This window comes from Aptenodytes forsteri, unplaced genomic scaffold, assembly GCF_000699145.1.
Source record: "Aptenodytes forsteri isolate BGI_AS27 unplaced genomic scaffold, ASM69914v1 Scaffold274, whole genome shotgun sequence".
NCBI classification, from domain to species: Eukaryota; Metazoa; Chordata; class Aves; order Sphenisciformes; family Spheniscidae; genus Aptenodytes; species Aptenodytes forsteri.
In genome coordinates, this window is record NW_008795101.1 from 331,239 (window position 1) to 348,075 (window position 16,837).

Sequence of the window (16,837 nt, forward strand, 5' to 3'; positions counted from 1 at the left end):
CTTAGGGACATGGTTTAGTGGTGGACTTGGCAGTGCTAGGTTAACGGTTGGACTCTATGATCTTAAAGGTCTTTTCCAGCCTAAACAATTCTATGACTGTATGATTCTAACTGGTCATTAAAATTTAGTTTCACCTGCAACTATTAACATAAATACATTAATCATTTTTACTATTACTGAGTGATCATCACAGGACAGAATTAAAGTTATTTGGTATCTTAATTATGGGTGTGAATATTATTTGTACTGCTTATTCTGATGCATCTTAATTCTGCTATAAATTTTAAGGGGAAGAATGATGATGAAAATGTCCATTTACATTAAGAATGAAAACAAGCCTCAAGATTTTACTAGCACCAGGACACATTGAAGCCCTGGCTGACGCAAAACACAGATTTTAAGTTTTTTTAGTAGTTCACCTAACTGCCAACAATGTATAATTTCATTCCTCGGTGTGGCTTAGAAGGTTTGGGTCCAGAGATCTGGATGAGTGCTTCAGGGAAATGAAATCTTGTTTGAGGAGCTGCCTGCATTAAACTTGCCTGGACTACAGTTGAAGAGAATCGCAGAATGACTGAGGTTGGCAGGGACCTCTGGAAATCCTCCAGTAAGCCTCCCTGCTCAAAGCAGGGGCACCTGGAGCAGGTTGTTCAGGCCCATTCCATCCAGGTTTTGAGCATCTCCAAGGATGGACACTCCACAGTCTCTTTGGGCAACCTGTTCAAATCACCCTTAGTGTAAAACAACAGACGACTATAAAGTACTACTTCTCATTGGAGACACCTTATACCTAGCTGTTCTTAAAATGCTAAACTAAAGCATTATGGAAAGGTCACAGCAGTACTGGAACAGTGGCACTGCAAAAAGCTATTTGAGTTTTTAGTCCAATTTTGCTGGGCTAATTGGATACCTCGGAGGAGAAAGAAAAAAAAAAGTAAATTCTCAGCAGGGAAACACTACTCTCAGAAACTCTCATGAACACATCTCATAACAAAGCCAATTACTTATCTGCAAGACAGTAAATATAATGCATTTTTTCCAGAGCACAGTCCAACTATCACCCTCCTTTAAGCAACTAAGGCAATTAAAATTCAAGCAATTAATATTCAAAGCAACTAAGGCAATTCTCAAAGGCAAAATAAATAATATCTTCCACAGCTCTGGAAACAGACAATACGTTGCAATTACTCAATAGTCTTACTGAACTTATGAGGACTCAAGGAAAGACAGAACACTGTACAGCTCAAGATGTAGAAGGAAATCCCACAGAATCTCTTAATCAGAAATAAGGTTTTCCTATTTTACTACGACACCTCCCTGCTGGAACCAATGGTTCAGAGCTTTAATTAAGTTGCCAAATTATATCTTCATTCAGATATATGGACTACAGAATGGGGATCTGTTGAGACAGGCATCTACCAATACCCATCTGGAATCTGCTACGTTCTATCATCTCACTATACACTCAATTGTAGAAACAGACACCGTAGTGTATGTACCTTTACATAATTAACTTCAATATAAATTTTACAAGTAAGATTTTACTTTAATCATATTTTAATTCAACAATTTATTTACATAACACTGCAGGACACATAGTGTACTATGTATTCATCCACACATGCTGCAATGAAGATATTACTGCACAGCTGCAAGAGTACAGTTTCCCAGACGGAAACAGACACCGTAGTGTATGTACCTTTACATAATTAACTTCAATATAAATTTTACAAGTAAGATTTTACTTTAATCATATTTTAATTCAACAATTTATTTACATAACACTGCAGGACACATAGTGTACTATGTATTCATCCACACATGCTGCAATGAAGATATTACTGCACAGCTGCAAGAGTACAGTTTCCCAGACGGACACGGGAATAGCAGTACAGCCTTAAATGCATTATTCTTCCTAACCTACCTGAATCTTTGCGCCTGGTGATGCACTGGCCCTCCAAACCGTCTAGCTGGTGAATGACACAGCTGCGACAACAGTGCCACATTTTTGTTCTGGTTAGGATTGGCCGCAAACTTCACTGTAATGGGTTCGGAGGAACCTGGGGGTTTGTGACCATTGAAATTTGTAATTGCCTCTTCTGCTTCTGACCTTTTGTCAAACCGGATAAATGCGACCCCTCTGGACAAACCTTTTAACCAAACCAATAAAAAAAAAAAAATAAAAAAAATTGAAGTTCAGGATAAACTCAAAATAACTTTGAAAGCAAAAAAACAAAAAAGTTAAATATTTCTATGGTCACAGCTTTCAAGTTCTCTACATTTACTGATGTTTCTTCAGCAGCTAGAGGATAAAGTACAAAATTAAGAAACAAAAGACAAATTAACACATTCATTTCAGCTGTAACAACCACAGTGACTACAACACTTAAAAATCCAGTGTGGTAGAATTCCATGAAATCCATCACCAACTGACATTTCCATTAACAAGAAAACCTCCCAATATTTTAAATTAATTCCACAAAAAAAGAATTAATTCCAGTCAGTTAAAAACAAAACCCCTTAGCTTTGATTACTTTATCACTAAAAAGCATCTGCAAACACAAAATTGACACTGATTTTTCCAAATGTTTTCAGTTTTCCATGCTGAAAACACATTCTGGTTCATAGATGAGGGCATGAAGGTCTAACTCTAATAAAGTAGTTTAACCTTCTGTAATCAAGAAATCACAGTTTCATCTACATCACAGCCATTATTTCTAGCTGTCACATACTTTATTTTTAATTCATTAAAAACTGATTAAGAATTACCTCTTGGTAACTGTACTGAAACAATTACACTGCTGTTAAACATTTGCATCTTTTTTTTTTTTCCTAGTTCCAGACCCCAGCCACTGGGTGCTGTTATCCTTCTGACTGAGATAAAAGTCATGCCTTAAGAGATCTCCGCTGCCCCCCCCCCCACTTCCCATCTGTGACTTGACCATAGTCTGGAAATATTGTTTATCACAGCAAAGCTAAAAGGGTACATTTTGTTTAAATTTCATCCCAAAGCAGATATTATGACTAGACTAATCCTAGGACTTTACCAACCCTGTTTCAGAAAGGGTCATATCAAATACTTTCACGTTACCTCTACTCTACACCCACATAGGGTAATCTTCAAAGACAGTTTCAGAAGCTGTTTAAGCTCATCATAAATCACAAAGTTTTGTTTATAACAATTGAACATTATTTCCTGTATTTCACAGAAGGAAATGCAGCATGACAAAACCCTGGGCATGCAGCAAGCAGACAAAAGGGAATCCAACCCCTGCAACTACCCATAGAATGTTCTCTAGGAAAGGTGTATTTTCATTTAGGGCACTGGGAGAACTTCCATAAATTACTTGTTTTCTGCATGTTGTTAAGTATGCAAAGTCACACAGAGAAAGCCTATTTCCAAAGTCACTGCACTTTTTGAAGAAAAGAACTGCAGAACAACAGCGGGAGATGGCTAGCACCAACTGTGCAGCTGGTGTTTCTAGAGTGATCTGGAAAGGAGTCAACTTGTGAAGACGTTATTCCATTTTTTGATTTCTCACTGGTTACTTCCGAAACAGGAGGCCGGACCAAATCGGCTCATCAAATTAGAGCTGATGGCAATATATGCTCCAATACCATCGAGATTAGCCTTTCTGTGCCGGAAGGAAGCATATGCCCCACCCTGGAAAGGCACAGAACAGCAGCATCACCCAGAAGTCAGCAAGGACTATCCCAGAGTCCAACATACTGTTACTTCTTCTCCACTTCCATGCTGTTCATCTTAGCGCTTCTCACTTGATCTATCATAGTGTTCATTTAAAAATATAAAAATATGCTTTCTACAATATTTAAACAGATTAACTCTCAAAAGCTAGAGAACAACCTCTGCTGAGAAGGTACGTCTAAAAGCACAAGTTAAAATTTGCCCTAACTGGGACTAGATCAAGATATGAAATGCAGGTTTTAAAGCCAAGGCATGGCTACATTCTTGAAGTGAAGAGACACCTAGGCTATGCATGCATTAAACTTTATAATGTAAACAGAATACATTCTTCAAACAATACATTATTAAGGTTATTTGAAAGCAAGCGGTATATTCTGAGCTGACACTGAATTAGACAGCATCATGCCTCAGCACACTCAATGAAAATTATATTATTCCTGGAGAGATTTTAATTGTATGACTTCTATCATCTCATTTTATAGCTCTGTCAAAGACAGCCACTAGCTATCTAGACTCCACTGGCAGCCAGAGAAGGATGACTACTTTGGACACCTGTATTAATAAGTTTTCTGTGCTCTAGAAGTCTGTCTTGCTTCTACCTACAGTTGACACCCAGATAACTAGCTCTAGAGACAGAACCATACCGATATCAAAGTTGGACAAAATGAATCCTTCTCTCTAGGAAAGGAAGGATAGAAGTTTCCTTGCTCAACGTTGGAGTGTCTACAATGTCAGTATCCAGATCTCATCTAGGCACCCCAGATTTCTTTTACACACAATCGTGTTCTGACCAAATCGAAACACTTAAAAGCAGATGCCTACACAAAGAGCTAGCTCTGATGGAGATACTTAACATTGTAGACTTTAGCATTTAGTCAGATTAATCCCACCAAAAGCTGCTGATGGCCTACTCTAAATTACAGTAGATTCCTCAGAGTATGAAAGTTGCTGCTTAACTACTGTGTATAAATGTACATACTACAATATATAAATGTTAAATGTGGAATTGCTAGAATTAAATTATCTTCTATTCTAATATAGCACATGCATAATCAATGAAAAAGTGTATTTGTAGAAGTTCTCTCCAAATTCATACATGACATATGGGCTACTAGAAACAACACAGGACACCTAAGGTTACAGGATAAGACGTACTCTTCAGTTATACAGTCTGAAATAATTAGGTAAGAAATTAAAACTCTGAAAACACACTGTAACACTGAGTCAGAATTAACATTATAAAGGAAATCCTTAACTTTGGTCTCTCCTGAGCTGAGTGCTTAACTAAGCAACTTCTTCCTTTTCTTTCTTTTTTTTTTTTTTTTAAATAAACAAAATACATTCATAAAAATCCAAGAGGGTAGTACTAAGTGTATTAAGTTCATTCTTTTGGTTAGCAGTAACCAGAGAGGACTGTAAGACACCTCAAATGTTTTAAAATATGAGGAAATTGTGTGAGTGAATTCCAAGTTGGTATAAAAGACAAAACACATTATTGTTTTGCTTTTCAGTGGATAACTATGGACTGGAATTTACCTGTGGGTAATAGTTGCATTTGTGTAAAGTAAAGGTAACATAAGCACTGCCAAATACAAACATTGCCCAGAAGCACATTGCACTATAGTAGTATCAAGTGTCATAACAAGAGAGTAGATTTGGCAAATCAGCAGCTCAGCCTGGTAAAACTGACAATAAAAGCATAAAATATGATACGAGGATTAGACTGTAAGCTAGCAAAGGAGGCAGCGTAGTCATTCTGTGTTTTAAAAAAGTCACTGAAAAAGGATATCCTGTTAAAATTATTTCAGTGGTTGACACCAGATGTCACAGTTAGTTTATGAAAGTCTAATTCAGTTTAGGAACTACCAGTCTCTGAAAAACTTAAAACATGCTATACACTACAGTTTTATGAAGCTAGTGCAACAGAACTCACCTGTAGTTTGATCCACAAGCACACGTGAGTTGATGATGCGTCCAAAACGTGAAAACATATCTTCTACATCTTTTTGTGTCATTGACCTTGGTAGTCCACTAATATATAAATTAGCATCCTTGATAACTTCAGAACTTGGACGAGCATAGGAAACCTTTAAAGAGGAAAAAAAAAAAAGGTATGTTCAGGGCGTAAAAAGGAAAGAGTAATGTATTTTGTCATGAGTCACTTTCATTTATTCCCCACTAAATAATGCAGGCATTTTTTACTGGAGTTCAAAAAAGCGGAAAGGGGAGAAGGTAGGGGAAAATTGCCAGAACAAAAAGAGAAAAGTCATGTCCTGTATAACTCCATTCATTTTGGGCTTATCCAACAGATAAAGAATATAGTGGCATTACTATAAAGAGACAGCAGTAGACTAATACCAATGCTTCCAACAAACACATTTGCTACATTGAAGAATCCCTGTCTGAAGTTCTGACTCGGATACTGGACCTGTCAGTAACCACAGATCACACCAAGAACTTGTGCTGTCAGTACATTTTTTAAAGCCTCATATAAAGATTTTTCCAGGTGGAATGCAGTTTTCTCTCTTAGTTTCTGCTACTAGAGAAAATTACAAATATCACTTAAGCAGGTGTGATTTCCTACACATACAATACTAGCTGTTATTTTGGAAAAGGAGTGCATGTGTATTAACGTGATTTAAAATAGAGGTCATCAAGTATCTGAGATATACACGAGTTCAAAAGCCTGGCAACAATTTGGAATGATCCCACCTACTGTTGTAAAAATGTTGGGAATGAAAAAAAAAAAAGGGAATCTTTGAATACAAAGCTGTTACAAAACCCGAGAGGCTTAACAGCTCAGTTTACTACTCTTCTCCTAGATTCTACCTTTCTTGCAGTTGGGAAGCACACAAGCCTTACCACCAGAATGAAGTTTATTAGAATGCCATTTCCATAGAAGACGGAAAAAAATCTAGACACCCTACCTTGATAGTTTTTGACTGAAGTCTGAGGCCATTCAGTGTGTTTATTGCTCTTTCAGCATCTTTTGCAGTAACGTAGTTCACAAAGCCATAGCCTAAGCTGTGCCCTACATGGAAGAACATTTTTTTAATTAATCCTAACAAAAGAAAGTTATCACTATCAAAATTAAAGGAAATGCAAATAAGAAAAACTGAACTCAACATGAACATAATCCACACAGCAAACATTTAAATAAGCCAAAGAAGTTTCTCAAGGCTAGCATACATCAATATGAAGTAACCCAAAGCTCTTTCATTTGCCACTTTGGACATCCCTCGGTCTTCAAAGACAGTGTGTATCAGACAGCCGCAGATGATCCATCAACAGTAAGAAATTCAAGACTAATATACTGACTCTGAACAGTCTTGTAAACTTAATGGGTATGGAACAAAGGCAAGAATTTAACAAAGTTCTTAAGTACAAACTCTTGTAGATAAAGAGCAGAAAGTGAGAAAGTGTCAGTGGATGAACTGCTGGGTAAGAAATCATCAGGCTACTCATTTCTGTGTAGCTATTCCAACCTTCAATCCTGGAAATGAGGGAAAAAAGTTTTCAATCCTTCATACTTTCATATAGCTAATGAGCAGTAAGTCTCCCAAACACAGGATGAAACTGAAGAGTGGAAAATTCTTTTTAGTGCAGACAATTCAAGTACTGTTACTTTATGTAAGTTTACTCTTAGCTCTTACAAAAAGAATTTGAGAATAATAATACAGATCTTTAAAACATGTAAGGCAAAGGATATTTATTTGGATATTTATTTGCTCTGCTTCTATCTCCAACCTCCACAAATGCTACTATCAATTATAACACTACATACTAAGATCATTTTGGGTTGCAATTTCCCAACAATTAGAGGCTCTTATCACTGTAGACCTAAAAATAACTGAAATACTTTCAAAACTGTCTCAGTGCAATAAAGCAACTCCCATTCAATAAAAGATACACCTTTTTCAGACAACTTCGCCTTGTCTCAGCCAAATCTATGGGATTTTATAAAGAAAATTGTAAGCATGCATAGGAGAATGTGCTATTTTGCTTTAACAATATACTGTTTTTAAGTTATTACTAAGCTCCGTTGTTAGGCTTGAGAACACAAGAAGACACAGCTAATCGTTATAATAGAGGATTCTCTTCTGAAATATAGCCCCTTTTTAATCACACAGCATGGCTCCGCAATAGTCTTAGCTGGCAAGGAAGTTTTCTTATGCTTTCCAGACATTTCAGAACACCAAATATACACCACCACCACCCCCAAAAAAAAAAAAAGTCAAATGGTGATTATCCTAGCACAAAATGTCAGAGAAAGTGAAGAAAAGGGCTGTAACAGACACTGCAGATTAACTCCGTCTACTGAAAAAAGAATCACCAGTCTACTGAAGAAATTGAGACCTATGAGTAAAAGCCACACGGGATGGAAGGAAGCTCCAAATAACCCTCACGGTGTTATTACCAACAGCATACATGACAGATTGACTGCAGAACAACTGCAACAGCACAACTCCCTGGCATGTCCTCTGCGTTTGTCTGCTTTGTTGTGAACTGTAATAGACCAGTAACTCATCTAAACCCAAATAATGTCACTGCCTGTTTCCTAATACACTCCTTGTATAAACAGTCTGAGTTAATTTTTACTGTCTGCTAAAGCTCTTAAAGAAGCCAGATCATTATGTTCAACCCTCATACAGGAACAATATCCTGTTCTCTTACAGACCTAGTGTTAAAACATCTCCACTAGCACAGATCAAACTCTCATGACGCCAGACGCTTCTGCACAACTACAATGGCAAATCACTTTGATAGCCAAGTAGGGATTTAACTCTGCATAGGAGACAAATAAATGCAATAAAAGCAAGATCTTAGACACCAGCTTCTGCACCTTTATCCTTTAAAGATCTACAGATAACACTGATCAGGATTTTGCAGACATATCTTACATGTACCTACAGCATGTTTTTTGTTGATTATAACATTCATTTTCTGTTTTATAAGTCAGAGATGGTCAATCATTTAGATCAAATCTGGTTAGTCCACAATCATTTACCTACTGAGATTCTTTTCCCAATTAAGAAAATGAATAATTTAACAATTAGAAAAATGTTTAGCACCTAGACCCTGGTTTATTTCTCCAGAATCTGACCAAGAAAACAAAGATAAGTTTAAGAGGGAACAAATATCACATGGACAGTAGGCAATGACTTTTTCCCTCCTAAGTGGGTGGGAGGAGTCCGACACCCCATCACAGGTACAGCATGCCAGCACCTGATCTGAAGGCTCAGAGTACCAGCTGCTGTATAGATATTTTCAGTCTGTCCCGAAAGCCACGTAAACATGAATATTCCAGCAAACTACTGAATAGAACCAGGTCCTAATAAAGTTTATGGAAATAGGCCCTTAAAGACCAGGGAAACAGACTTCAACAAAACTAATCCCTCTGAGTCTGAACCACTGAGCCCTGGCAGTCAGGGCTGTCACTCCCCAGGTAGACGCTGCACTGGGGAGGGGGTGACTATATTCTCCCGGCAGGGGAAGAGCAGGATTCCACACTGTATAAATTTATTAAGCTATCTTTAGTACTCTGAGCCATGGCGATCAGGGGCTCGGCCTATGACCAGTGCGAGTGAGTATCCTTTCCTATTTTCTTGCAACAAGTTCCCAGAGAGCACAGTAGGCAGGCAACCGTTACTTACCCAGCAGCTTTCTTGCAAAGCATCAGACAGGTTATATGTTTATGCACTGTTTGAGATGAGTGACAAGGAAGATTAAGCTACTTAGTTTTGGTTTTATCCTGTATGAAAGTAACAGCACTCATGGACACACAGGACCAAAAGGGACCACATGATCTGGGTCCAGTCCCTGTAATCAAACTGTACATACTCCCTTTCCCTAAACGTAAGCAAGCTTCACATTAAAAGCAGTTAGATTTTTGTCCCAGGCACTCCATTGAAAGCAAGTTCCAGAAACCCCCTCCAATGCTCTCCTTTTCTAAATGTAGGTCTTCATACTTCGTATCCACTTGTTCTTGTGCCAATACTATCCTTGAGCTCAGAAGCACTTATCCTTCCAAGTGTCTGTTCCCCAAAGTACACACAAGCAGTGACCATATCCCCTTGGCCTTCTTTATTGTTTTCCTCTGAACAAAATTCTGCACCTTCTCCACTTCTAATTTTATAAGGTTGCTCAATGACTATTCCTTATCAAAGAATTTGAAAGCCCTGAGAAAAAGAGAGCAGGGACATAATGGGGTTGACAGAAACAAACACAGATTAAAAAGAAAAGGGTCTGAAAAGTGGCAGGATTACAAGTTACCAGATTTTCTCATATTCACTGTAGGCATTTGACAATAAGTTCATACGAAAACCCAGAAATTATAGTCCTCTTAACTTTTACCTACCACTAGATAAGAAAATACCAATTACCTATCTTTCTCTACAAAAAACTAGAATACAGACCTTCCCTCTTCGACTATACTTACCACCTTTAAATTACATCAGTGTGACATGACTTTACAGTCCTTAAGTGCTAAAAAAAAAGCCAACCCATGCAAAATTGGCAACATATATTAACTTATCTTGCTCTAAATACTGAATACCATCAGTCTCAGCCATCTCCTGCCGTTCAGTTATTCGTTTTCATCTCTAAACAGGCTAGGAAATCTAACACACGACAGTCCCATCACCGCAAGAGGCATGTTCCACCATTCCCCTGACAGATCACTCTTCAGGAATGCTCTCTGCTTCACAATGTTACTCCGTATTCCCTCCTCCTAAACAGTACAAACTACCTTCCTTTTAGGGCATGCCAGAAAATATATAAGGAATCGTCATTTACACAGCATTATGATTTATGTCAAGTGCTTATCCCAGGCAAGGAGACAAGTTATTTACTTTATCATGATGTTAAGAGCCTGCTAGAAACCTATCGTGCAAAAGAAGGCAGTACTGTAACAGTTTTCAAACTATTTTAGCGGACAGTATTTTAAAAACCTTTAAAAAAGAAACTTTTAAAAGTTTGCATATACATAAATGCAAATCTACTCAAGAGACAAAGATAAAAAAGAAACAAGTAGGTCCTTATCTGGATGAATAATTAACAAAGTGACCATAAAACCTAGTTTAAAGCAAACTACTATACTCCTTCAGCAGAAAGAATCTAGTTTTGTTTCCATGATAAAAAGCCCTTTCATGAAAGAGAGCACTCATTTTCTTTCTGTGCATCACTTGGTTTTCTGTCCATGTCCTTGCTTCCTTTCCCAGCTCCCCGAGACGCACTGCTTCAGTTACTAGCTCATTTCTTATTCCCCTCCCACCACTAACTGACAACTCTAGCTTCACTGGGGAGTCTAATATGAGACCAGAGCTAGTACTTATTTTCCACTTCACTACAGACTACGTGCCTCCCCCCGCCCCCCCGAAAGCAGCTAACACAGATTCTCCCCATCCTATCCTTCTCAAGAAAACCTAAATTTAAACCCGGCTCCTGTTATGTCAGAGCACCTCAGTATGAAGGCATTTTAGTTTAGAATTTGTTTTCTGAACTGGGAAACAAGTGTTTTGAGATTAAATTAAAAAAGCCCAAGTAAATAACACAGAAGGATGGCACAGATCTCCCCAGACGTCACTCAGGGGAGGATGTGATGTCTTGGAAAGAGTTGGGTTTGGGTTTTTTGTTTGTTTGGCTTTACAAAATGTGCTGTGAGTGCTATCACCAAATAGCTTGAATATGTATGAATGCATCAAGAAATACCACGTCAAATACCAGACATCAATGTGCTGAAAAAGCAGAATTCAAAGCGGTGACTCTGTAGTTTCAGAGGATGAGAACAGATTAAAAGTGCTCAGATGTGCCTTGTGGGGGCTTTCTTTAGTACAGTTACACTATTGTATAGCTGGGGATACATAATCACATCAACCCTGAGAAAAATGCACACACCCTTGCATCAAACTTCCAAAAAAAGGGTTATGCCAATGCAGAAGTGCAGCAAGGTAGGACTGGCAGAGCAAGTGATCAAGAGGCTATATTCTAACCCCGAGACAAGTCAACACTATGCATACAGCATCTTTTGTTTCCTAACATCCTAACACCCAGGAGAACAAGCAGATGTGTCAGCAGAGCAGCCTGGCTAAGCAGGGAACTCATGGCAGAGCTCCAATGCAAACAGGCAGCATACAGGAGATGGAAGAAGTGACAGCCTACAAAAGGAGGAATTTAGAAACACTGTCCACTCAGTCTCAGGAAAGCCAGAGCTCAACTGCAGTTGAGACTTGAAAAGAATGCAAACAAACAAAAAAATAATATCAAGGGTAACAAGAAAAGCTTCTTCTGCTGTCTCAGCAGTACAAGGCTGAAAAAGGAAAATGTGGGACAGCTGCTGAATAGGGTGTGTGATTTAGCGAGAGTGGTACAAGATGCCTTCTTTGCCTCATTCTTCACTGACAAAGTCTAACAGGCCTCTGCACTTAGCGAAAGAGTTCAAGGAGAAGGACGAGTGGATGAAGATCAAGTCAGGGACCGAATGGTTGAGAGAACTTGACCCATACAAGCTCATGGGACAAGATGGGCTCTTTCTAAAGGTGCTGAGAGACCAGGCTCACGTCCTGGCCAAAACTACTCTCTATCATCTTTGAATGGTCATGGAAATTGGAAGAGGTCCCCAACAACTGCAGGAAGGCAAATGCTGCATCCATCTTCAAAAAGAGACCAAAAAAACCCCTCTAAAACCCCCCACACTCTATATGTATGCCTGCAACAAGTAGAGTTTTGCAGGGATCCATCCTGGGACCTGCTGTTTAACTTTTTATCCATGACCTGAGGAGGTGATGGGAGTGCACTTTCACCAAGACTGGAGATAACACCAGGTTGGGAGGAACCTGTCAATACACTGGAGGGCAGGGCTGCCACCCAGAGAGACCTAAACACGCTGGAGGAATGGGCCAACAGGCATCTTAGGAAATGTAGCAAGGACAAATGCAAAGTCCTGATCACGGGAAGGAAGAAACTCTGGCAACAACACAGACTGGGCACTTACTGGCTGGCGAGCAGCTCTATGGAAAAGGACTTGGCAATCATGGTATATAGAGCAAGGCAAGCATGAGCCAGCAGTGCACTGTGACAGAGAAGGTTAACAGCATCCTGCATTGTACTAACAGAAGTACAGCCAGAAGACAGAAGGAAGAGATCATCCCCCTTCACTCAACACTCACTAGACCACACCTAGAACTCTGCATCCAATTTTTTATGTCCCCCAATACAGGAAAGACATTGATAAACTGGAGTGAGCTCAGCAAAGGGCCACCAAGATGCTCAGGGGACTGGAGCATGTGGAGGTTTACAAGACCAGATGGCATAAAGTCCTGAGTAACCTGGTCTGACCTCACAGCTGATACTGCTCTGAGCAGAAGGCTGGACTAGTGTCCCTTAAAACGGCACCATCCTATGATCCCAAATGACAGAACGAGGAACTCGCACTACGTTAATCTGAGGTTCTTCCAGTTCCACAGAACAAGGTCTTTTTGTATTAAGACAGCCTATGAACATACTTCATCTAAGTCATACTTCATCTAAGTAGGGATGTAACAGAACTAAATATTAATGAATATATTCTCTCTCACAGTATTTTCTCCCATTCATGGAACCATTTCTAAATTTTGAGTTTATTTCCAGTACACTGGAAACCAAAGCCTGGAATTACCAGAACTGCTCCATGGCTAGCAACACAGACTCTGCCAGTTTTCAGTGGACTAGTTATTCTGTCACACATTTCTGGAAGCACCCACTCTCATAGTCTATTTTTAATTGAGTGAAAACCCATTTCTGTAGGTTTCCACTAGTTTTCTTCTGTCATTTTTTTTATCCACTGGTCTCAGGAGATGATGCTGGTTTCTAGCTCCTCCTTATGTCCTTCAGCCCAATGTTAAATCTGCTCCACACCATAACTGTTGACTACTTTTTCATTTTAATATTCTAAATGCCAACTTCAGAACCTGACATGTTCTACATGCAGTGCTTGGCTCAACTTTGGAGACAAGCAGTCGCTATTTGTTACCCCCTTGGCAGTTTTTGTTTTCATACTACAAGGTGTCCTTACAAAAAAAAAAGAAAAGGAAGCAGCTTCTTGAAGGATTTTTGTCAAAACAATTTTTGGATGTGAACAAACATCAAGTATTTAATCACCAATCTTCAAAACTAACAGTAGAAGGGCATGATTTTCCATTACGAGTCTATGCTGATCAAAGCCTATCATCACAACACAGAAGTGATTCTATTTATTACTAGTCTACCACATAGCTCACAGCATGTTTTTGAAAATACAGGGAACACCCCCTACAACTCAGTCCTTCACTAAAGATACAGATGATGCATCTCAGCTACTCTGAAAACACATGAATCTGAAGCTAAAACCCATAGCCTGAATGAAAACTTTTCTCCTGATCCAGTCCCCAAGTAGCCAGTCTTCCATTCTCAAGCAATGTCCTTACACCTGGCTTCATCAGTGATACTGAGAAGTTGCTTTGCTTCTTTGAAATACACCCATTCTTTCCCACTTATACCATGGTGACCACAGTAATTCCCAGAAAACTAGAAAACGTGCTGTTTGAGATAGAACTAAGCACAGTAGTTTTAGTACAGGTACTGAAGTAGCACGTTAATCTTCAAAATCACTTTCACTTTGCCAAAAAAAAATATTCTAGTCTTTTATACAGATTTTGGAAAACAGAAGCAAGTTTTGTTTGGGGTTGTTTTTTTTTTTTTGCCTGAATAACTTCTTGAGGCTACAATTAATCATTCTAAATTCCTTTTTACAGTTCTGCTTCATCTCCAGTTTAGTCATAAATGCTGTCCAAAACTATCATTAGTCATGCAAACACCAAGAGAGCACTGCAGAAATACCACATAATCACGTTTGTGTCAGGCTGGGGGCAAAGCTCAGCCTAGCTGGATAGTCTGGTCTTGTGCCTAACCTAGTAAGACACCTGGGAAGCACTGCATTGTTGTAAGACTGGATTAGTCAGATCAACACTACACCAGGAATCACTGCACCATGCTCCACTTACACTTTAAGCCTACTCTTTAGAGTACAAAACCAAAAGCATAGGTTTGTATTTTAAGCATTTCCACAATATTTGTCCTTCAAACACCTCTATGGTCAGTGTCAATGCAACAGCTCAGTACCTTTCTTCCACAGTAACTGAATTCAGCTTTATTACAGTTTCTATGACTAAGACACAGATTACTATCTGAGCCAATTCCTGCTTCTACTCAAGTCTTAAAACCAGCATGTCTTACTGACTTTTGACTGCAACAGAAAGGAAACAAATAAAATAATACCTAGTTTTACTGATAACAATTTTCAAATACAGAATGTGCCCCCACTGCTTCATTTGGCTTATAAACCAGGACACAAGCCACTTTCTGTTCTGTGGCCAAACGATGAATAGTCTCATATTGGAAGTTTAAGGGCAAAACTGCATTTAACAGGTTTGGAAAGCCTGACCTTCAAACAGCTCAGGAAAACATTATGAATTACAAATAAAGTGGCCTCTCTTCCATTTGCAAAATAAATGGCATTTGCCTTGAAACAAAGATGACTACAAGCAATTCAAACAGACACTTCTTCAGAAACAAGTCAAAAGCTACAAAGCTAACTTGACATCAGTCTGTTCTTTACCCTGGCTCAAAGAGACACCTTCCAGGGATCTCACTATCTCCACAATATTTTAAAAATTCAACCATATGCAGTAAGAGTGACAGCTTTCAATCCTGAAAACAAAAGGTTTACTATTTTTAGTAATTAATTTCATTTAATGAAGCCCTTCCACATACTTATCATTTCTGTATGTTCTCTTTATATTTTTTTCCTTTCTCTCATTTCCAGAACATTTTTCTATTGAGATTTAATTTGAGTTGCTCCAGGGCTCTTTTTCCAGATGAACTGCCAGCATGCTAGATGCTGTGAAGTGAAAAGGATTTCTAAAGTGAACACACAAAATACCAGGCCCAAAATCGTGCATGGATACCACAGGCTGATTTCTTGAGGAAGTCTTTGGGAGGAAAATGCCTTGCCCACTTACTGCAGTATCTCATTTCTTGAAACTTTAGAACAGATTTTGTTAATCTGTGGTTGGAACAGAAACCTGACTATTCAAGATGCTGAGGGCTGAAAAATCTACTCCCCCATCTCCTTAGGAAGACACTTCAGCTTTCAAATAATGACACTTTTTTAGCTGCAAGCATTACAATGCAAAACCTCAGCAAGTGTTCAGAGTCAACATGATCATAGGTTAAGCTGAACTAAATGGTTATTCTGCAGAAACATACTGCTTCTCCATTGGAAGAGAATGAAAGTATCCTAAGGTGATGTGGAGCAGTAACTCCCACTAAAAACATGTTGAGAAATATTAGAGTACAACTGAAGATTTTGCTATATGGCTCATTTTTATGGCTTGATGAGGGAAAAGAAAGGCAAACAAAGTGAAGATGTCAGCTTTTGTAAAGCAGAGTACTTCATGCAATGGCTAGTACAACTGTGTTGGCCTTTTTGGCTTTATATGCCTACATATCATAAGGAGGGATACTAAGCATGAATATATTTATCTGGAGACATAAAGAGGGTTAAAGGATACCCACAACCCTAAAACGGTAGGAAGTCATCCTCCATTATGCCAGCCCTGCCTTAAAGCTTTCAGAGAACACAGCCAAGGTCCCTCTGAATGGCAGCACAACCACCTGGTGTACCAGCCACTCCTCCCAGTTTGGTATCAGCTGCAAACATGCTGAGGGTGCAATCTGTCCCATCATCCAGGTCATTAATGAAAATTTAAAACAGACTTGGCCCTGATATCAAACCTTTGCGTACTTCACTAGTGACTGGCCTTCAGCTGGACCTTGTGCTGCTGATCACCAACCTCAGAGATTGGTTTTCAATCCAACCACAGGTGCTTCACTTGGTGACGCAGGTCCTCCAGCAGCACATACCTCCTGCAGCGATAAGAACATGTCTCTCTATCCAGCCTAAGTGAGAGGCCCCAGGCACTCCCTGCAGCCCAAGACCTGCAGAGCTGCCCCTCTTTTCTGGTCAAGGTAGCTCTTTTTCAGTCGAGGCCTCTGATGTTACAGGGATAGCTACTACAATGACTGCTGGAGACCGTGCAGCATGTCACCACCATT

The 16,837-nt window shown here is 39.1% G+C and overlaps 1 protein-coding gene across 1 annotated transcript in view; it reads right to left on the reverse strand.

Moving 5' to 3' along the window:
- Positions 1 to 16,837, reverse strand: part of ELAVL1 (ELAV like RNA binding protein 1) — a 38,680-nt gene that overhangs the window by 10,883 nt on the left and 10,960 nt on the right. Inside the window, exons 3-5 of the mRNA XM_009277050.1 lie at positions 6,634 to 6,737; positions 5,640 to 5,793; positions 1,925 to 2,150 (exon numbers count right to left, since the gene is read on the reverse strand). Of these exons, the coding sequence (XP_009275325.1) occupies positions 1,925 to 2,150; positions 5,640 to 5,793; positions 6,634 to 6,737 (484 nt within the window). The remainder of the gene's footprint in view (positions 1 to 1,924; positions 2,151 to 5,639; positions 5,794 to 6,633; positions 6,738 to 16,837) is intronic.